The 15758-nt window shown below is 43.0% G+C and overlaps 1 protein-coding gene across 2 annotated transcripts in view; it reads left to right on the plus strand.

Annotated features, from left to right (window-relative positions):
* The window catches only part of CLK2 (CDC like kinase 2), a 54295-nt gene extending 38810 nt beyond the window's left edge, over nucleotides 1-15485 (plus strand). For both annotated transcript variants that reach the window (XM_042438922.1, XM_042438921.1), the window contains 7 exons: nucleotides 864-995; nucleotides 1922-2042; nucleotides 3544-3672; nucleotides 4132-4291; nucleotides 5451-5552; nucleotides 11201-11318; nucleotides 12797-15485. In XM_042438922.1, coding sequence (XP_042294856.1) covers nucleotides 864-995; nucleotides 1922-2042; nucleotides 3544-3672; nucleotides 4132-4291; nucleotides 5451-5552; nucleotides 11201-11318; nucleotides 12797-12943 — 909 coding nt within the window. In that variant the 3' untranslated portion in view covers nucleotides 12944-15485. The remainder of the gene's footprint in view (nucleotides 1-863; nucleotides 996-1921; nucleotides 2043-3543; nucleotides 3673-4131; nucleotides 4292-5450; nucleotides 5553-11200; nucleotides 11319-12796) is intronic.
* The last annotated feature ends 273 nt before the right edge of the window (nucleotides 15486-15758 follow it).

Consider the following 15758-nt stretch of genomic DNA (forward strand, 5'->3'; position numbering starts at 1 on the left):
GGGAGCGCCTCATTCCTGCAGCCACCAAATGGCTGTGGGAACGAAGCCGGGTGGAAAGAGGCCAAGTGGCCCCTTCTCTCCCAGCAGTGGCACTCTGAGGTGTCCTGGGGCATGAAGCCCCAAGGACACTCCTTTCCAGCCTGGGGGGAAGTGGCATTTTGACGCTTCCCTGAGGCCTGGAAAAGCGGCGGATCAGGGCCTCCTGGGCTGCCACTGTGGCTGCTCAGGCCCCGATCCGGCAGGGATTGTGACGCCTGCAGGCCACCCCAAAGGGGTGGTCTGTATCTTTCCTACAACTGCCTGCACCCCTGCATGTCAACAACATTGTTTTTCTAATACAACAGCAAAGAAAAACAGCTTGGGATCTAGAAAACATCACATACAAAGAGGAAGAGATGGGGAGGGAGGATGAAAAAGCAAGCTCAAAGGATTCATTTTTTTATACTCGTCATTGATGAAATGGCCATTGATGCATGACAGTTAAAGGAGGGTCCAAGGCAGCTGGTATTTCAATAGAGGCGGCGTTTGCTAGCCTTGGTGTCATAGCCCTTTCCCTTGTGTTCTTAGAGGAGGCTTGCTTTGTTTTGAGTGGGACTTGCCTGTTTTCATTGGGTCTTGGTATTTGCCTGTTTTCAAAATGGCTTCCTGACTTCATGAGATCCAGGATCACACATGGGCTGCTTTTTCAATGACATCAGTTTTCCCTTAACTTCAAAATCCAGGCCTGTCTGGTGTGATGGCAAAGTATGCAGCTATTGGTATATGGTTCTTTTCAGTGGGGTCTGCTCAGTGCTTTTTTGAATTGCCCAAACTGTTCCTTCAACAAGTAGGCTTTTAAGATTTCTCTTCTCTCTCCCTTATAGCAGCCTCCCCCTCCATATGAACCCCCAGCCTCAGCATTGGCAGCCCCTTCAGTGCCACCAGCACCTGCCTTGCAGCCACCCAAGAAATCAAGCCCTACGGAGCCCAGGAATTATGGCTCTTATGGTACTCAGGTAATGGGAAAGTGCATGGATATAAGAACACCAGGATCTTGGGGGGTGGGGAACGAATAGGATTTCTCAGAATCACCATTTGCTTGATAACCAAACCTAAACTTAGGTGTTTTTCAAGTTGCAGAATTGAACCTTTTTGGTAAACAAAAAGCTGTTCTTTTGTGACTGGTATGAAACAGTCAAAGCATCAATCTTTCAATGTCTGCATATAATGGGTTTCTGTTCCTGGCAGGGATGAGCAATGAAACTGGTACTCTTCTCTCCCTTGATTTTGCTTCAGAGATGGGAGGTGACTGTATTGCACGATTGTCTTGGGGGCTAGAAGCTTGATTTTTTAAAACACACACACACACAATTCATGCTGATGTGATCAGGATGGTTACAGGTTACAACCCTTCAGTTTTTTAAATCTGGCCCTACTTTCATTTTCTACTTTTTGAAGCTTTTAATCCCCAGAATCCCTTACCACCGACCATGCTGGGTGGAACTGATGAGAGCAATGTGCCCAAACATTTCACAGTCCAAATTTCCCCCCTGGTCTCCACTGAAGCTTCTGTGCTTTATTGCAGAATAATAATTTTCTCATTTTCCCTTCAGCACTATAGTATCTCTTCTAACAATGAACTGAGCTTCTTTTATAACAAATGCGCAGTTCCCTCACAGGGATGTGGATACATTTCTAGGTCTATCTTTGAATGCTTTAGTTCAACTATACTGTCTGTATCTGTACATTTCGTTTTTTGTGTCTAAGTGTACACTGGTACCATACATTGTTGCATTGAAGTACACTGCGTGGTTACGTACCTTGAACTGTCAGAAGGTGGTGCTTGTGAGAAACACTCTGACGCTTCTGACGTATACAAAACGAAGGACAAACAAGTGATAGATTGTACCCTCCAGTTGTTTCTGTTCTCCTCTCCCACTAGGAGTCAACAGCAGCAGCCACAGCTGAACTCTTGAAGCGCCAGGAAGAACTGAATCGCAAAGCTGAGGAGTTGGACCGAAGGGAGCGAGAATTACAGAATGCCGCCTTGGGTGGTGGAGCAGGTACAGCAGGAGTGACCAGATTTGTAGCTTCCAGAGTCTATTTTGGGGTCCTCCAGGCCCTTGAACCTCAAAACATTTTTAAAATTGGGACAGGGAGGAGAGAGTATGAAGCTGCTATGCTAAGCCCTTGAGTGGCAAATAAATGTCAGGCTACCCCCTTACACTTACACATCACAAATAATTGCTAGGTAATGACTGGAAGTAGAAGTAATTTCCAGTTTTGGCCACTCCGTGGCTGGTTTTTTTTTATGGGGGGGGGGGGCCTGAACAGGGGGGTGCTGGGACAGAAATTGGTCCTGCTGTCTTCCACGGTTGTCCATCTCTGTAGAGCTTTTCTGAAAATGAGAACCTCCTATTCTTTCTCTGGAATCCCAACCCCAAAAAGACCATCACAAATTCATGAACTGTGTGTTTGTGTGTATAATCAGCATCAGATGGAATGGAATGAAATGAGCAATAAACTACAATATAAATAATATATCCACCGAAAGTAAACATGAACATGAAAGTGAGCATGAATACAAAAATACAGAAGCAAATGAAATGTCAAAAATTACTACATTAACATACATGGAGCAATGCCAGAAATAATGCCATAAATTCTACAGGAAAATCAAAATTGAATATATGTGAGGACAAAAGAATTTGGCTCAGAATAAGTGAAATTTCTAATTGTTTGTAAACTTGGAAGCTGTAATCCAGTGATGTTGAACCTTTTAGAAGCCGAGTGCCCAAACTGCAACCCGAAACCCACTTCTTTATTGCAAAGTGCCATGTCCCTCTGGCTTTCTAGTAACAAACTCTGGCAAACTCTGTGCTGGGGTGACGGCACATGTGCCCACAGAGAGGGCTCTGAGTGCCACCTCTGGCATGCGTGCCATAGGTTCGCCATCACTGCTCTAATCTGTTGCTGCTTATACCAGACAGTCCCAAATTGAAGGCACAACATTTTAGTTGCAGTAGCCACGCAATTGGTAGCAATCAATCTGTGACTTCCTGTGGAGAAATCTTTAATTACTTCCAGACAGCCGCTCCTGGGACTTATGTAGTCATTTCATAATGGATCTTCTTCAAAAAGAAATTTCCCAATGTTTGTGTGCCCATTTCAACAGCTATGAAAAAAATAAACATGAAAGATACAGCCCATACAGATAAAGCGTGTTCTGATAACAACCAAAAATATTTAATCTTTTTACAAATGCAACTTATTGCAAGAGTTTTCTTCAAAGATAACATCTTCCAGTGTGGGCCATGTTCTTAGGAGGGGAAAGCAGCATATGCTAGCTGTAGTACTAAGCTGATACACAGTTCCATGAAAATTATGAAGTGGTAAAGTAATGCGACTCTTAACTCTGTTCCTACAAAGGCTGTGCAGCTGGATTTTGCAATATTATTAGGAAATAACTTACTACTTGTCCAGTGGTACAACATAAATACTCTCTCTGGATGCGTCTCCTTACCTGACATCTTTTCTCCATCCTTCTCCACTTTGGGCTTACAGCCAGACCAAACAATTGGCCTCCTCTGCCTTCCTTCTGTCCTGTGAAGCCATGTTTCTATCAGGATATCCCGGTTGAGATTCCTGTGGAGTCCCAGAAAACAGTCACTACCATGTACTACCTCTGGATGGGTAAGTAAGTCCTTGAACAGAAGGACTGTAGCTGAGAAGAGTACTTTGAGCCCATACTTTGTGTTCAGAAGGTTCCAGGTTCAATCCTCATGCCCTAAAAAAGGGCCATGGCTTGATATCTTGGAGAACCCTTGCCATCAGTGTAGACAGCCCTGTAGTGATTTGGGTCCTGTTCATACTACACAGTTGTGTGCCTTATGGCGACCCTTAAGTGAACCTATCACAGAGTTTCCTTGGCAAGTTTCTTCAGAAGGGTTTGCCATTGCTCTGAGGCTGAAAGAGTGTGACTTGACCAGGGTCACCAGTGAGTTATCCCATTTTAACTATCATGGCTATATCCTATCGAATCCTAGGGTTTGTAGTTTGAGGAAGCCCTAAATATCTCTGTCTGAGAATTCTAAACACGAATAATTTTTAAAGGATTGCCTAACCCACATTGTCTCTGTATTTGTGTTGCAGCCAGCATTGTGACTCTCTTCTTCAACTTCTTGGCGTCACTGGCCTGGTTCTGTGTGGACTCGTCAGGTGGCTCAGGCTTTGGCCTTTCCATCCTGTGGACCTTGATCTTCACCCCCTGCTCTTTCCTGTGCTGGTATCGGCCGATGTACAAAGCCTTCAAGTACGGCAGCCCAAACAGCATTGGTGCTGTAAACCAGTCACTAAAAAACTTCCATGGATGACAGGAGTTGTAGGGATTTGTAGGAGTGTTAAATTCGAGGAAGACCCTAGAAGAGTTGGATGTTTCAGCAGCTTTTCCCCAGTTTTCTGTCCACATCATATGGGTGCATTGAGCCATTGCAGGAAGTTCCTTTGTTGTATATGGGATTGTTGCATCTGCTCAGATGCTAGTCCTAACTAGACTTGAACCACTGAATCAATGCAATGCATCACTGTTAATTTAGCATTTAACACCTGATTCAGTGATTGTTCTGTGGGGACAAGTACTGTAGTTACATTTAGGCCTAATCCAGGGACAGGACAAGTGGCTCTCTAAGACTGTTTTTCAACCCTCAACCTGATGCCTAGATTCTTGCTCCCAGAAATGTGAATTGCTTCTCCTGAAGCCTCGAGAAGCAATAAGGACGCCAGGGTTAAAACTGGAAAGGGCTCCTGAACCTTTAATACTTGTGCTTGTTGCCTGGTTGTGTGAGAAGCACACTTCTAGACACTTGTAGTTCTGTTTAAGGATTTTGTTAGGCGCTTTACAGACTGCCCAAAAGGGCGGTCTGAAAAGCGCCCTCATTTGCTGCGTGGAGGAGCCTCAGGGGCCAAACCGCGCGACTCCTCCGAGCAGCAAAAAGAAGCCGCAAAAAGCGGCTTTTTGCGGCGCGGTAATGACGCCGCAAGGAACCAATGGCGCACTTGCGGCATCATTAGTGTACCGTGATGTGCGGACGCTAAGCGTCCGCTATGTCAAGATGGCGCCAATGTAGAATGGGCGCCACCATTTTGTACGCGCTCAGCGTGTGCCAGGTTTAGGAGCATCCAGAAAGGAACACCCCTTCCTAACCCTATTACATGCCGAGCACGTACTAGGGTGCCCATGCGGAACGGGCCCTCGTTTCCATTTTTAGTGTTCCCTGTAGTCTGCAGAAAGTCCTGAGGCAGAAAAAAATGGCTTCTGGATCCAGTACTGCTGCAGACCCACCCCTACCATAACAGCCTTGTGGTTGTTACCAGCACTAGAACATCTTATAATCCTCTAGGAACAGTCAGGTGGACAAAGCTCATGGCTCAAGTGACACTAAATGGCTGCTTACTCTCTTCTTCTTTTTCAGGAGCGACAGCTCTTTCAACTTCTTTGTCTTCTTCTTCATATTCTTTGCACAGGATGTGGTTTATGTTCTTCAGGCCATTGGCATTCCAGGTTGGGGATTCAGGTAGGGAAATCCCTGTATTTCTGTATTGTTTGTTTTAGCTGGATGTTCCTCGCAGGAGAAGCGGCTGAGTGAGCAGAAATGAGAGGAGCTGTGAGTTGCATTAGATGCAGGCTGGATTTTAGCATGCTCTGCAGTTTCCCACAAGTATCTTCCAAGCAGTTTTACTAGAGGGGAAACATTTTTAAACTGATAGGGGGGAGGATGTTGGGGGGGGGGGGGGGAGAAATTTTGAGAAAAATTGAATTGCATGCAGTACTTTTCATATTAAAACCAAAATTAGTTTATTCCTCTAGCACATGGATAGTCAGTGTAGCCCGTCATCTGAACGTGGCCCTAAGGGTCCCAAAAGACCCTCATTTCCTTTCAAGCAGTTTTCACACCTGCAAAATGGAGCAGTACTCCACCCTCTGGCCTCCCCCCACAAAAATTGGTTGAAATTGTTGCATTGGACATGGCTCAGGAGGGGTGAGATAGGATAAGGGGGAAAATTGGCCTGTGCTCACCTGTTTTAGCAATACAAAATGTTTCATTATGCAAGTAGAGAAGACTGTTCCGCCAAAACATTACATTTTATTTTGCTTCCTATAAAATTTGTGGCTCCTGTTTTCAGTTTCCCCTATTTCTTCTACCTCAGCCCAAGGCTGAGATATTGGCACCAAGTCTGCAGTTCTCATTTTAATCTAGAGCACATTCATAATTGTGTTTGCACAAGATTAAAGTTATTTTAAAATTATGAATGTCATAAATATGGTTCACTTCATAAACCATAGTTCAATGTTATCTTCTAACTTACAAAATTGCTGAAATAGTAAAATTAGTAAATTAAGTTTGGTTTTGATAAGAAAATAAGCATTGCAATATTCTGTTCTCTTCCCTGCAAGCCAAATTCCCTATGGCTTCATCATTCTCAGATTTTTTAAAATGTCTACATCTGAGATTTTACCCATGTCTTTATTGGGACCATTTTTAATGTCTTATTAATTCACAGATGGGCAACTCGGGGAGGGGGCAATTTTCCCCCAGATGATCCTATGGTCTGCATTCCTCCACAAGCGAGTCCAAATATCTCTGGAGTTTTTCTCAGAATGGCAATAAAAGTGCTGTTGCATTACTTCCTCTTGCCATTCTGAAAGGGACGACAGAAGAGAAAGGAGAGATATTGGGGGGTAATGGGGTGCATGTTGGGGTGGGGTGGTGATATTCCCACATGTTTTCAAGTACTAATCTTTCTGCATGGCTTGATTCAAAATTTGTCTGAAAAACACACCAATTTTTAAGAAAACAAAATTGGGGGTTGGCGGACTAGTGTGGGGCTTCAGGAGCTACAGAAGTGGGTTTCAGGAGTTACCCCTGAAACCACCCCTATTGTATGGCCATCTGCTCCAGAAATTGGTCTGTAAGTGAAATATGCTTATCCTCTGTTTAAACTCAAATGCATTGCAAGCAGGGTGGATTTCATTTAAATCAATTTGATTTAAATTATGATTTAAATCACTACTCAGAAAGACTCGGTTTAATGATGGGATTCCCCCCTCCAAATGGGCATGTTTTCTTTCTATAAGCATACAGAAAACATGCAAGCAGTACACTGTTACCTCACAGGTATGCCTTGTTGGCAACCCCAAATGATGTAATTTGGGTAAATGTGCCTAGCTCAGGGGTGACCATCTAGGGAGCACAGTAGCTCTTCAAGAGGCCTTGCAGGGCCACATCTAGTCCTACAAAAATAATAATGCTAATCAATTTTTTCTTGACCCCAACCAACCTCTGGTCAGAACTAGTTGAACTCTTCCCCAAGACTCAGCAAATAAGGCTTGTGGAGATTATCACTAGGCTCTTTATTTATGCAGTCATAAGGGAATAGAAGTGTCTAGTAAGGCATCTTTGGATAGAACTAACGAACAAGGACACATACATCAAACGAAGGCATTTGAAAAGGTTATAGTTCCACCGCCCCTAATTGGTGGGCTTCTACATTTTACAGTTCTCAAAACAATTAGTTTTCCTTTTGTTGTTTTGCCTTCTTTCCCAGAGAGCTTCATCTAGTTGTTTCAATGGTCACAGCAACTGATAAGCCAGGCCTTCAAAAAGCCTTTAGCAACAGCAAAGGAAAAACACTCCCACACATTCTTTCACCGTCTCTTCCCCAGGCTAAACATACTCAGCTCCCTAAGTCATTTCTCATAGGGCATGGTTTCCAGACCCTTCCCCATTTTAGTTGCCCTCTTTGGACACCCTCCAGTTTCTCAACATTCTTTTCAGAGCTGGTGCTGCAAAATGATTGTTGCTAAATTATTTAGCAATTTCAACAACGTTAGTCTTTATTTCTGGGACACTGAAGCCTTTGGCTAGGAAGTACAGCAAATGAGCACTGCAATCCTATGTTACTAGTTTCATTTGCCCGTTTTAAAAAAGATGATTGTAAAAAATTAAAATTTTTATTATTTTTTTTGAAATTTTCTTTAAAAACGTAACTTTCCCCCCAAAATTTCACTTTAACCACATGGATTTCTTATACATAGATTCAAACATCCACGGTTTGAAAATGTTCCAAAAACAAGTATAAATTGAAATATCAAACCTTGATTTTCCATTTTTTATGAGGAACCCTATTTTGCTATGTAAATACATCTAGGCCATATGTATGGTATTGTTATTAAAAGTATAATTTTAATTTCGCTAGTGACATTCAGTCATATATGGGGATTGTGATTTAGGAGTAATGTGTATGGTGTCTTATGGGAGAAGGTCAGTGGGAAAAGGGATGACACCATGAGTTACCACACTATTGACACCAACCCTAGTGATGCCACTGATCAGCATCAGCAAAATACTTCATATGAGATGTCTCTGAAATCAGCTTTTGAAAATGCAAATTTTCAAATTAATAATAATGTGGTAGCGTAGACAACAACTTGTCTAATTAACTTGTCTGTGTCTATTTTGTTGTTGTTACTGTATGCTAAGTAACTGAACTATAATGATGCTAGTAACACTAACCTTTTATGTCCCCTGCATGTGGTGGGTTTTACCTTGATACTGGAGATCAGTCACTAAAATCCGTGTAGAATCATAGCGTTGGAAGGGACCACAAGGGCCATGTAGTCCAACCCCCTGCTATGCACAACTAAAACAGTCCTGAAAGATGCCCATCCAACCTCTGTTTAAAGACCTACAAAGATGAAGAGTTCGCCACCTTCCAAGGCCGTCAATTGCACTGTTGAACAGCTCTTACAATAAAAACATTCTTCCTAATGTTTAGGTAAAATGTCTTTTCTTGCAATTGGTATCTATTGGGCTGAGTTCTAGTCTTTGGAGCAACAGAAAACAAACTTGCTCCATCTTCTACAGGACATCCCTTTAGATCAGTGGTCCCCAAACATTTTCAGACTACCACCCCCTTTCCTATTGGGTGACAACTCTAGTACCCACCATGCCTCTTTCTTGGTATTAGGTCCACTGTTCTACTGGGAGCAGGGAGAGAAGAGAGAAAGTATCCTAAGCAAGGAAAGCGGCTGCTTTTGGATAGTTTGCTGCTAGCCAGCCCAAGTTCCAAAAGGAGCCTGGAGCCTCACAATTTTTGTACAGTATTTGGCAGAAGGAAGGTGAGGCTGGGAGGCCCTTCTGTGGAAGGAACAATGCTGTCTGGATGGGGTGCCTGACAGAGGGCAGGCGGGCAAGCTCAGCAGAATTTCCACCTGTGGAAGGAAGGGCTGCATAACCACCTGGGCAGCCCATGCCAAGAAATGTGCCTGCAGCCGCCCTCCTCCTGGCCTCTCCTGGCAAAGGAAGGAAGAGGGGAATAAAAGGGTGGGCGGGAAGGAACAGGAAACCCCAGGAGTCACCAGAGCATTGACAGTATCCAACGCAAGGGGAAACGGAGGAAGAGCTTGCCCCCTTCCCTTCCTCTTTGGCTAGCTAGGGTAACAGAGTAAACATGACTTATTGTGCACTGCAGAATTAATGCACTTTGACATCACTTTAACTGCCATGGCTCAATGCTGTGGAATTCTGGGGTTTGTAGTTTGTTGTCAGACCAGAGCTCCTTGAGAGAAGCTACATAGCTCACAAAACTACAAATCCCAGATTTCCATAGAACTGAGCCATGGCAGTTAAAGCACTGTTGAACTGCATTATTTCTGTCATGCGAATTAAACCTCGGTCTCAGAATTCTAACCACTTGGAAGAGAGCTTAGCAAAGGTGGTTTTTTCCCCATTTCTCTGGAAGAGAGAGGGGAAAGAAATTCTCCCAAATAGTTATGAGACTAAGGCCTGATACAGACAGGCCAAAATAAAGCTGCTTCGAGTCACTTTGGAGGTATGGTGTTTCAATGATACATGTGTCCTAAGAGTCCTAAGGACTGGAGTGCAGCTTTGTTGCAGCTTCCAGACTCTTAGGACACATGCATCATTGAAACACCATACCTCCAAAGTGACTCAAAGCAGCTTTATTTTGGCCTGTCTGTATAGGGCCTAAGAGAGACTCCTACTCTAGGAATCATACCCAGGGGTTGCTGTTCTAGCCAGCCTATAGAGCAAAGCACAATAACATCCAAAAACAACAATACCTTTATTAGCCAAGCAAAATGCACACAATAGATGAACTGTGGCTTCTTCATTGGGCAAAGATGTTACAAATCAAACGGGAGAAAGGTATCACTGTTTTGTGGATTTTGGATGTTATTGTTCGCAGTGTGGCCAACACAGCTACTCCTGGATGTGCTTTCTAGATTACTAGGATACTCCATTTTAGATATAACAGGGGAATCCTAAACAAGAGGGAACAAAGGGCTGAGACTTTTAGAGGTCTTTACCTCCAGCAAAAGTTGTGTGTGTGTGTGTTTGTGTGTTTAAAAATGGGACTGCATTTGATGTGTTTTAAGCAGCATTTAAAAGTTTTTTCAGATGCAACAATACAGAGACTTCTTCAGAAATTCAGTATTCTCTGCCAAAGGAGGGGGCAGGTATTCTCACACAGGAGAGAAAAAGAAAGGTTTCACATTATGTTGTTAATGGACTTAATTACAGTACTAATGTTATTTCCTGGACTTCACTGTTAGTCTTCCAGAGCCCATGTGCCCCCCTTCTTTTCAAAAACAAAGGACATACAATACTTAACCATTTACAGTTAACAAAAAATAAACAAACAAGACATACTTATTTACATATGATACATATGATACAAGATTTCAATATCCTTCTATTTCATCTTCCTCTACAGTTGGATATTCCAGCTTGTTGTAAATTATATAAAATATAAAATGACAAAAATCAAGGTTTGCCTTTAGATTTTTTTTAAAATATATGTATTTTCAAACTATGGATGGTTGAATTTGTGGATACAGAAGGCCTACTGTATTGTTTTTAACCAGGTGTGAAAAATAATAGAATTCCCTCAGTGATTGTGGGAATCTTGGGATGAATTTAAGGGTACTTTGTTTTTCAAACATATATATAAACTGCTTTGTCTGTCAGGGTATATGCAGAAGTAGAATGTAAATCTGATGTAGATTTACTATTCATTTGTAAAACTCTTTTTTTGGCCTGAGTTGTGCATGGACTCCATTTAGAGTTGCTTGCAAACATTCAATTAATATGTTGTGGACTCTGAAGAGTGTACTCTTTTCTTCTTTTCCTACCTCTTGTAGTGGTTGGATTGCGAGCCTCACAGCACTGAAGCAGAACACTGGTGTAGCCATCCTCATGATGCTGGTTGCAACCCTCTTTACAGCTGTGGCTGGACTGGGCATTATCATGCTGAAGCGAGTGAGTGCAGAAGCCACAGGCTAGCTCTCTTCCAGGCTTTCACCCTATTCTTCATTCCCCTCATTGACTCACTTCGTAAAAGCCACCAAAAGATCCCTTATGGATGAATGTTGGCATCATCATCTTCTTCTTTTCCAGTTTATATTTTTATTAAATATTTCATATATTACAAATGGGAAAACTCATAAAAAATTCCAAATTCCAAAAGAGAGAGGTTAACATGTCAGTGACGAAATACAGAAAAAACATAGCCTCATGCACAGGAATGGCAGCTACCAGAAGTGGAATAGAAGTATTCAGAGGAAGATGAGGCCAGAGCTGGTTGGGATCCAAGGGACCCCTGGGAAAAATAGTGCCAGAGGAGAGTGGTGCATGACAGTCTGTGTCTCATTTTTTTATTTAGTGTTTATAAATATGGATTAGTAGAAACCAAAAGGACAAAACTGAGGCTATCATACATTGGAGGTAGATAGACTCTGTCATGAAATCCACAGCTTCCCTGAACTGGACATCCCATTGTGGAGAAAGGCAGCGTATAAATCTTGGAAATCAATAAATAAATTGGTGACTGGAGCGCTTAAAGGTCTTTCATTCATAGGATCACCATAAATAGAGGCTGACTTGGCAAATAAAAATAACAATGATTTATACACTCATGTGAAAAGAGATGAATAATTAACAACTACAAGACAGTTTATTCTATTATTTTCAGGCCCTGTAATGAGCCAATGTGGTGGATTATTACTGTGGAGATCAGATTTCCTGCTCAGCCATGAAAACTCACTGGTTGACCTTATGCAAGTCACACACTCTCAGTCCCAGAAAATCCCATAATAGAATCATATTAAGGTTGCCATAGGTCAGAAACAATAACAAAGAAGAGTATGCTGGGGGGCAACAGAGTGTTGGGTTGTTTCTTCATTTTTCCAGTTTTCCGCCTAAACTGTTTCTGTAGCACAACATACATACAAACACACACACACACACACATGTTGCTCCCTCAGCACCTCTTTTAGGTGTAGCATTGTGGAAGTGGAGGAACACAAAAATAAAGTCTGCACAATGTGCCATTTCAGTGTCCCCAAAAATACTGACTTTAGAAGTCTTCCATTCCCTGTTTTTAAAAGATGGAGACTATTCTGTGCTATCGCCTACAGTGGATTTCCCACACCTTCACTCTGCTGTACAGTGCTGCATGAGGAAGGAATGGGACCCAATATTTGCTTCCTTTGGTACTTCTGAGTATACCAAAACGATGTTGGCAATTTTGACTGATTTTTAAATTGGGGGGGGGGGGGGGGAATAAGGGAAACTGCCACATTTGGCAGTTTGAGGCAAAACAACTTGTCCCCTAATCACAGTGTCCAGTTTTAAAGAAACATTTTGGAAAGATTAAGAGGTTTTCCAGGCCACAAGATCAGGTACATTTTCCTCACTCCTAGCCTAACGACACCATTCTCTCTCTTTCCTTGCCTCAGATCCACTCTCTGTACCGTCGCACAGGTGCCAGCTTCCAAAAGGCTCAGGAAGAGTTTGCTGCTGGGGTTTTCTCCAACCAAGCAGTGCGCACAGCAGCTGCCAATGCAGCTGCAGGGGCAGCGACCAGCACTTTCAGAGCCTCATAAACCAGGGCTTGTGAATGTTAAGCCGCGCCCTGCTTTTCATCTGGCCCATTCCATGGAGGCAGCTTCAACTGAACAAAGAAGAACCAAGTTACACTTCTGTTCTCAAAACAGAAGTCCTTCTTGTGTGCTGATTATAGAAGGCTGTGCTCCCTCTGCCCTGTTTGACTTAACAGTGCCACCGCCGCCCGCCACCTCACCCTGGTTAAGCATGGGATTTGGCACTGCTGTCTGATTCTAACCCGCCATCTCTTCCTGTGAAAGCTTTTGTATCCTTACCCCAAAATAAAAGGGGCAGGAGATGGGAGGCTGTTTTTGACTTCCCCTCATCCCAATGCACGAAAGAAGCTGCAGAGAATGGAGGCCCCTCTTGTACACCTCGCTGAGATTGACTTTTCCTTTGCTGTGGCCTCTTCACACTCATATTCCATTTTCCCCTCTTTTGTCCAGATGGTGACTGGCAGGGACTTTATCATCCTTCCCTTCTGTGTTCCTTACGTTGTCCAGCTTTGTTGAAGATCCCTCAACCTCTTAACATTATCTGATGGGTGGAAAAATCAGACAGCTTTTTTTTTGCAGGGAGGGGTTGGCACCATTTTGTCAGGCTTTTTCTGCCAGTTGTGGTCAACAGAGGGCAATATTGGCTCATGTAGCCAAAGGCTTTATAGGTAGTAAAGAACAGGAGGAAATATGTTTTTTTGGGGTGGTTTGTCATGACCTTGTTTACAACACCAGATCCATTTCTTTTAGATGCTCTGGGCTATTTCTGTTACTGCCTCTGGCCATCTGTGCAGCTTCCATTATTTTTCTCCCAAAGCCTTTGAGGGCAGGTAGGAGGTATTTCAGCCTCTTGTATGCCCAATCTGCCCATAACATCCTATTTTGACTACTGTGTGGCACATTTTCCATTGTTAGGGTGGCTGGTGACTATGATTCCTGCTCCTCTTCCTTCTCCCATTAGTGGAGGATATGTTCTCCTCCCCATCTCTTGCACTCATGTGTTTTTTCTAAAATCAGCTTTTCCACCAGTATCACTATAATTATCTGTTGCTTTTATATCCCACTTTTTCTTCAGGGCGCTGTAGTTCTTTTCCATATTTTCATCCTCACAAGAACCCTGCCAGGTAGACTAGACAAAGTGGCTACCGAAAATTCCTTGAGCTTCATAGCCATATATGGATTTGAATTTGGGTTGCCAGGGTGCTTTGGACAGGCACAGCGGTGTGGTGGTAATTTTTGAAGACCAGGCCATCATCAAGATGTTTCTTGGGCACACAACCCAAGGGAGAGTCCAAAAGTACAAGCAGCTATGTTGTGATCCATAGCGACCTAACAGTTCTCACCTCTACAGAGTGTGTCTTCAGCAAAGTGAAGGTCTGATGATTGCTCCTTCAAGACCAAGCCACCCCAAAATCCTCTGGAGTACAGCAGTGCTCATTCACAACCATATTGTTGTTCGGAAGATAAGTTCAGAAGCAACAGGGAACTTTGCAGGATGCATGGCTAATGAAATGATTATTCATGTTAATGGGGAAACAAAAGAATTCTGACAGCTTTGACCCAACTCCTTTACAATTCTTTCTCTGTATGTTCTTCCTGTTCTGCATCTACCCTTAAATCTGAGATGGCTTTCCCTCTGTATTTGTAATTTGGTACATACTGTATATCCACCCACTCATAGCTAATGTTGCTTTTGCCTCCTTGGATGCTATGAAAGATTTCAACATTCACATTACACATTACAGAGCTGTATTCCACTTCAACTACCATGGCAATATCGTATGGAATCCTGTGGTTTGTAGTTTGAGGAGGCACTAGAGCTCTCTAGCTGAGAATTCGAAATACTCTTTCCTAAACTGCAAGTTCCAGGATTCTGTAGGTTGTTATGGCACTTACAGTGGGATCATGAGCACTATAACTGCGTAGTCTGAAAGGGCCCTGATTTCTGTTTCACACCTTCATTTTGCATCTTTGCCTATGCTACAGGTTTTGCTAGTTTCAGATTTCACGTTAGCTCCATTTTTGCTCAATTCTGGCCCCATACAGACTGCCAAAATAAAGCTGCTTCAGGTCACTTTGGAGGTACACTGTTAACTGATGCAAGTGTCCTCTTAAGAGTTCGAAAGCTGCTCCAAAGCTGTGCTCCAGTTCTTAGGACTGGATCGTGGCTTTGGTATGGCTTCTGGACTCTTCGGACGCATGCATCATTTAAACAGCATGTATCCAAAGTGACCCGAAGCAGCTTTATTTTGGCCTGTCTGTATGGGGCCTCTGTTGCTTATTCTGTTTGTTTCATTACTGAAGACCATCTGACTGCCTCACCCCTCCTTTTGCTTCTGTGTGTCTCTGGAGTTCCTGGATCTGTACATGCATCAAATGTCCTGACTCACTGGAGGTTCTTCCTTTACTCCCCCAGTAGAACGTGTTAAACTTTTATGTCCTTTTGTTGGGGGATCTCTGCCCTTTCACCTTATTTGTTTTGCTGTGCCAAATGCAAGATGACTTGTGGAAACTTTATTTATGGAATAAATTACATTTCAACTCACTGGTCTTATCAACTGATATACCTCTCACTCACTGCTCTTTGAAGGCAGACAGAATTTAATGTTTGAAACAGGAGTGTGGGTTGAGCAGTGATTAAAGTTGCACTCTTTTCTGAAATTCTAGTTTTATTCCTGGGCTGTAATAAACACTTAACTGAGAAAGCTTAACTGAGAAGACTAGAGAAAGCTTCACTGAAGGTTGTGAGACTAGAGGCCTCTGTGTCTTGACAGGGCCATCTTGCCATTTGTCAAAGCGAGGCACTAGCTTTAAACAG

This window comes from Sceloporus undulatus, chromosome 9 (assembly GCF_019175285.1).
Source record: "Sceloporus undulatus isolate JIND9_A2432 ecotype Alabama chromosome 9, SceUnd_v1.1, whole genome shotgun sequence".
Taxonomy (NCBI): Eukaryota; Metazoa; Chordata; class Lepidosauria; order Squamata; family Phrynosomatidae; genus Sceloporus; species Sceloporus undulatus.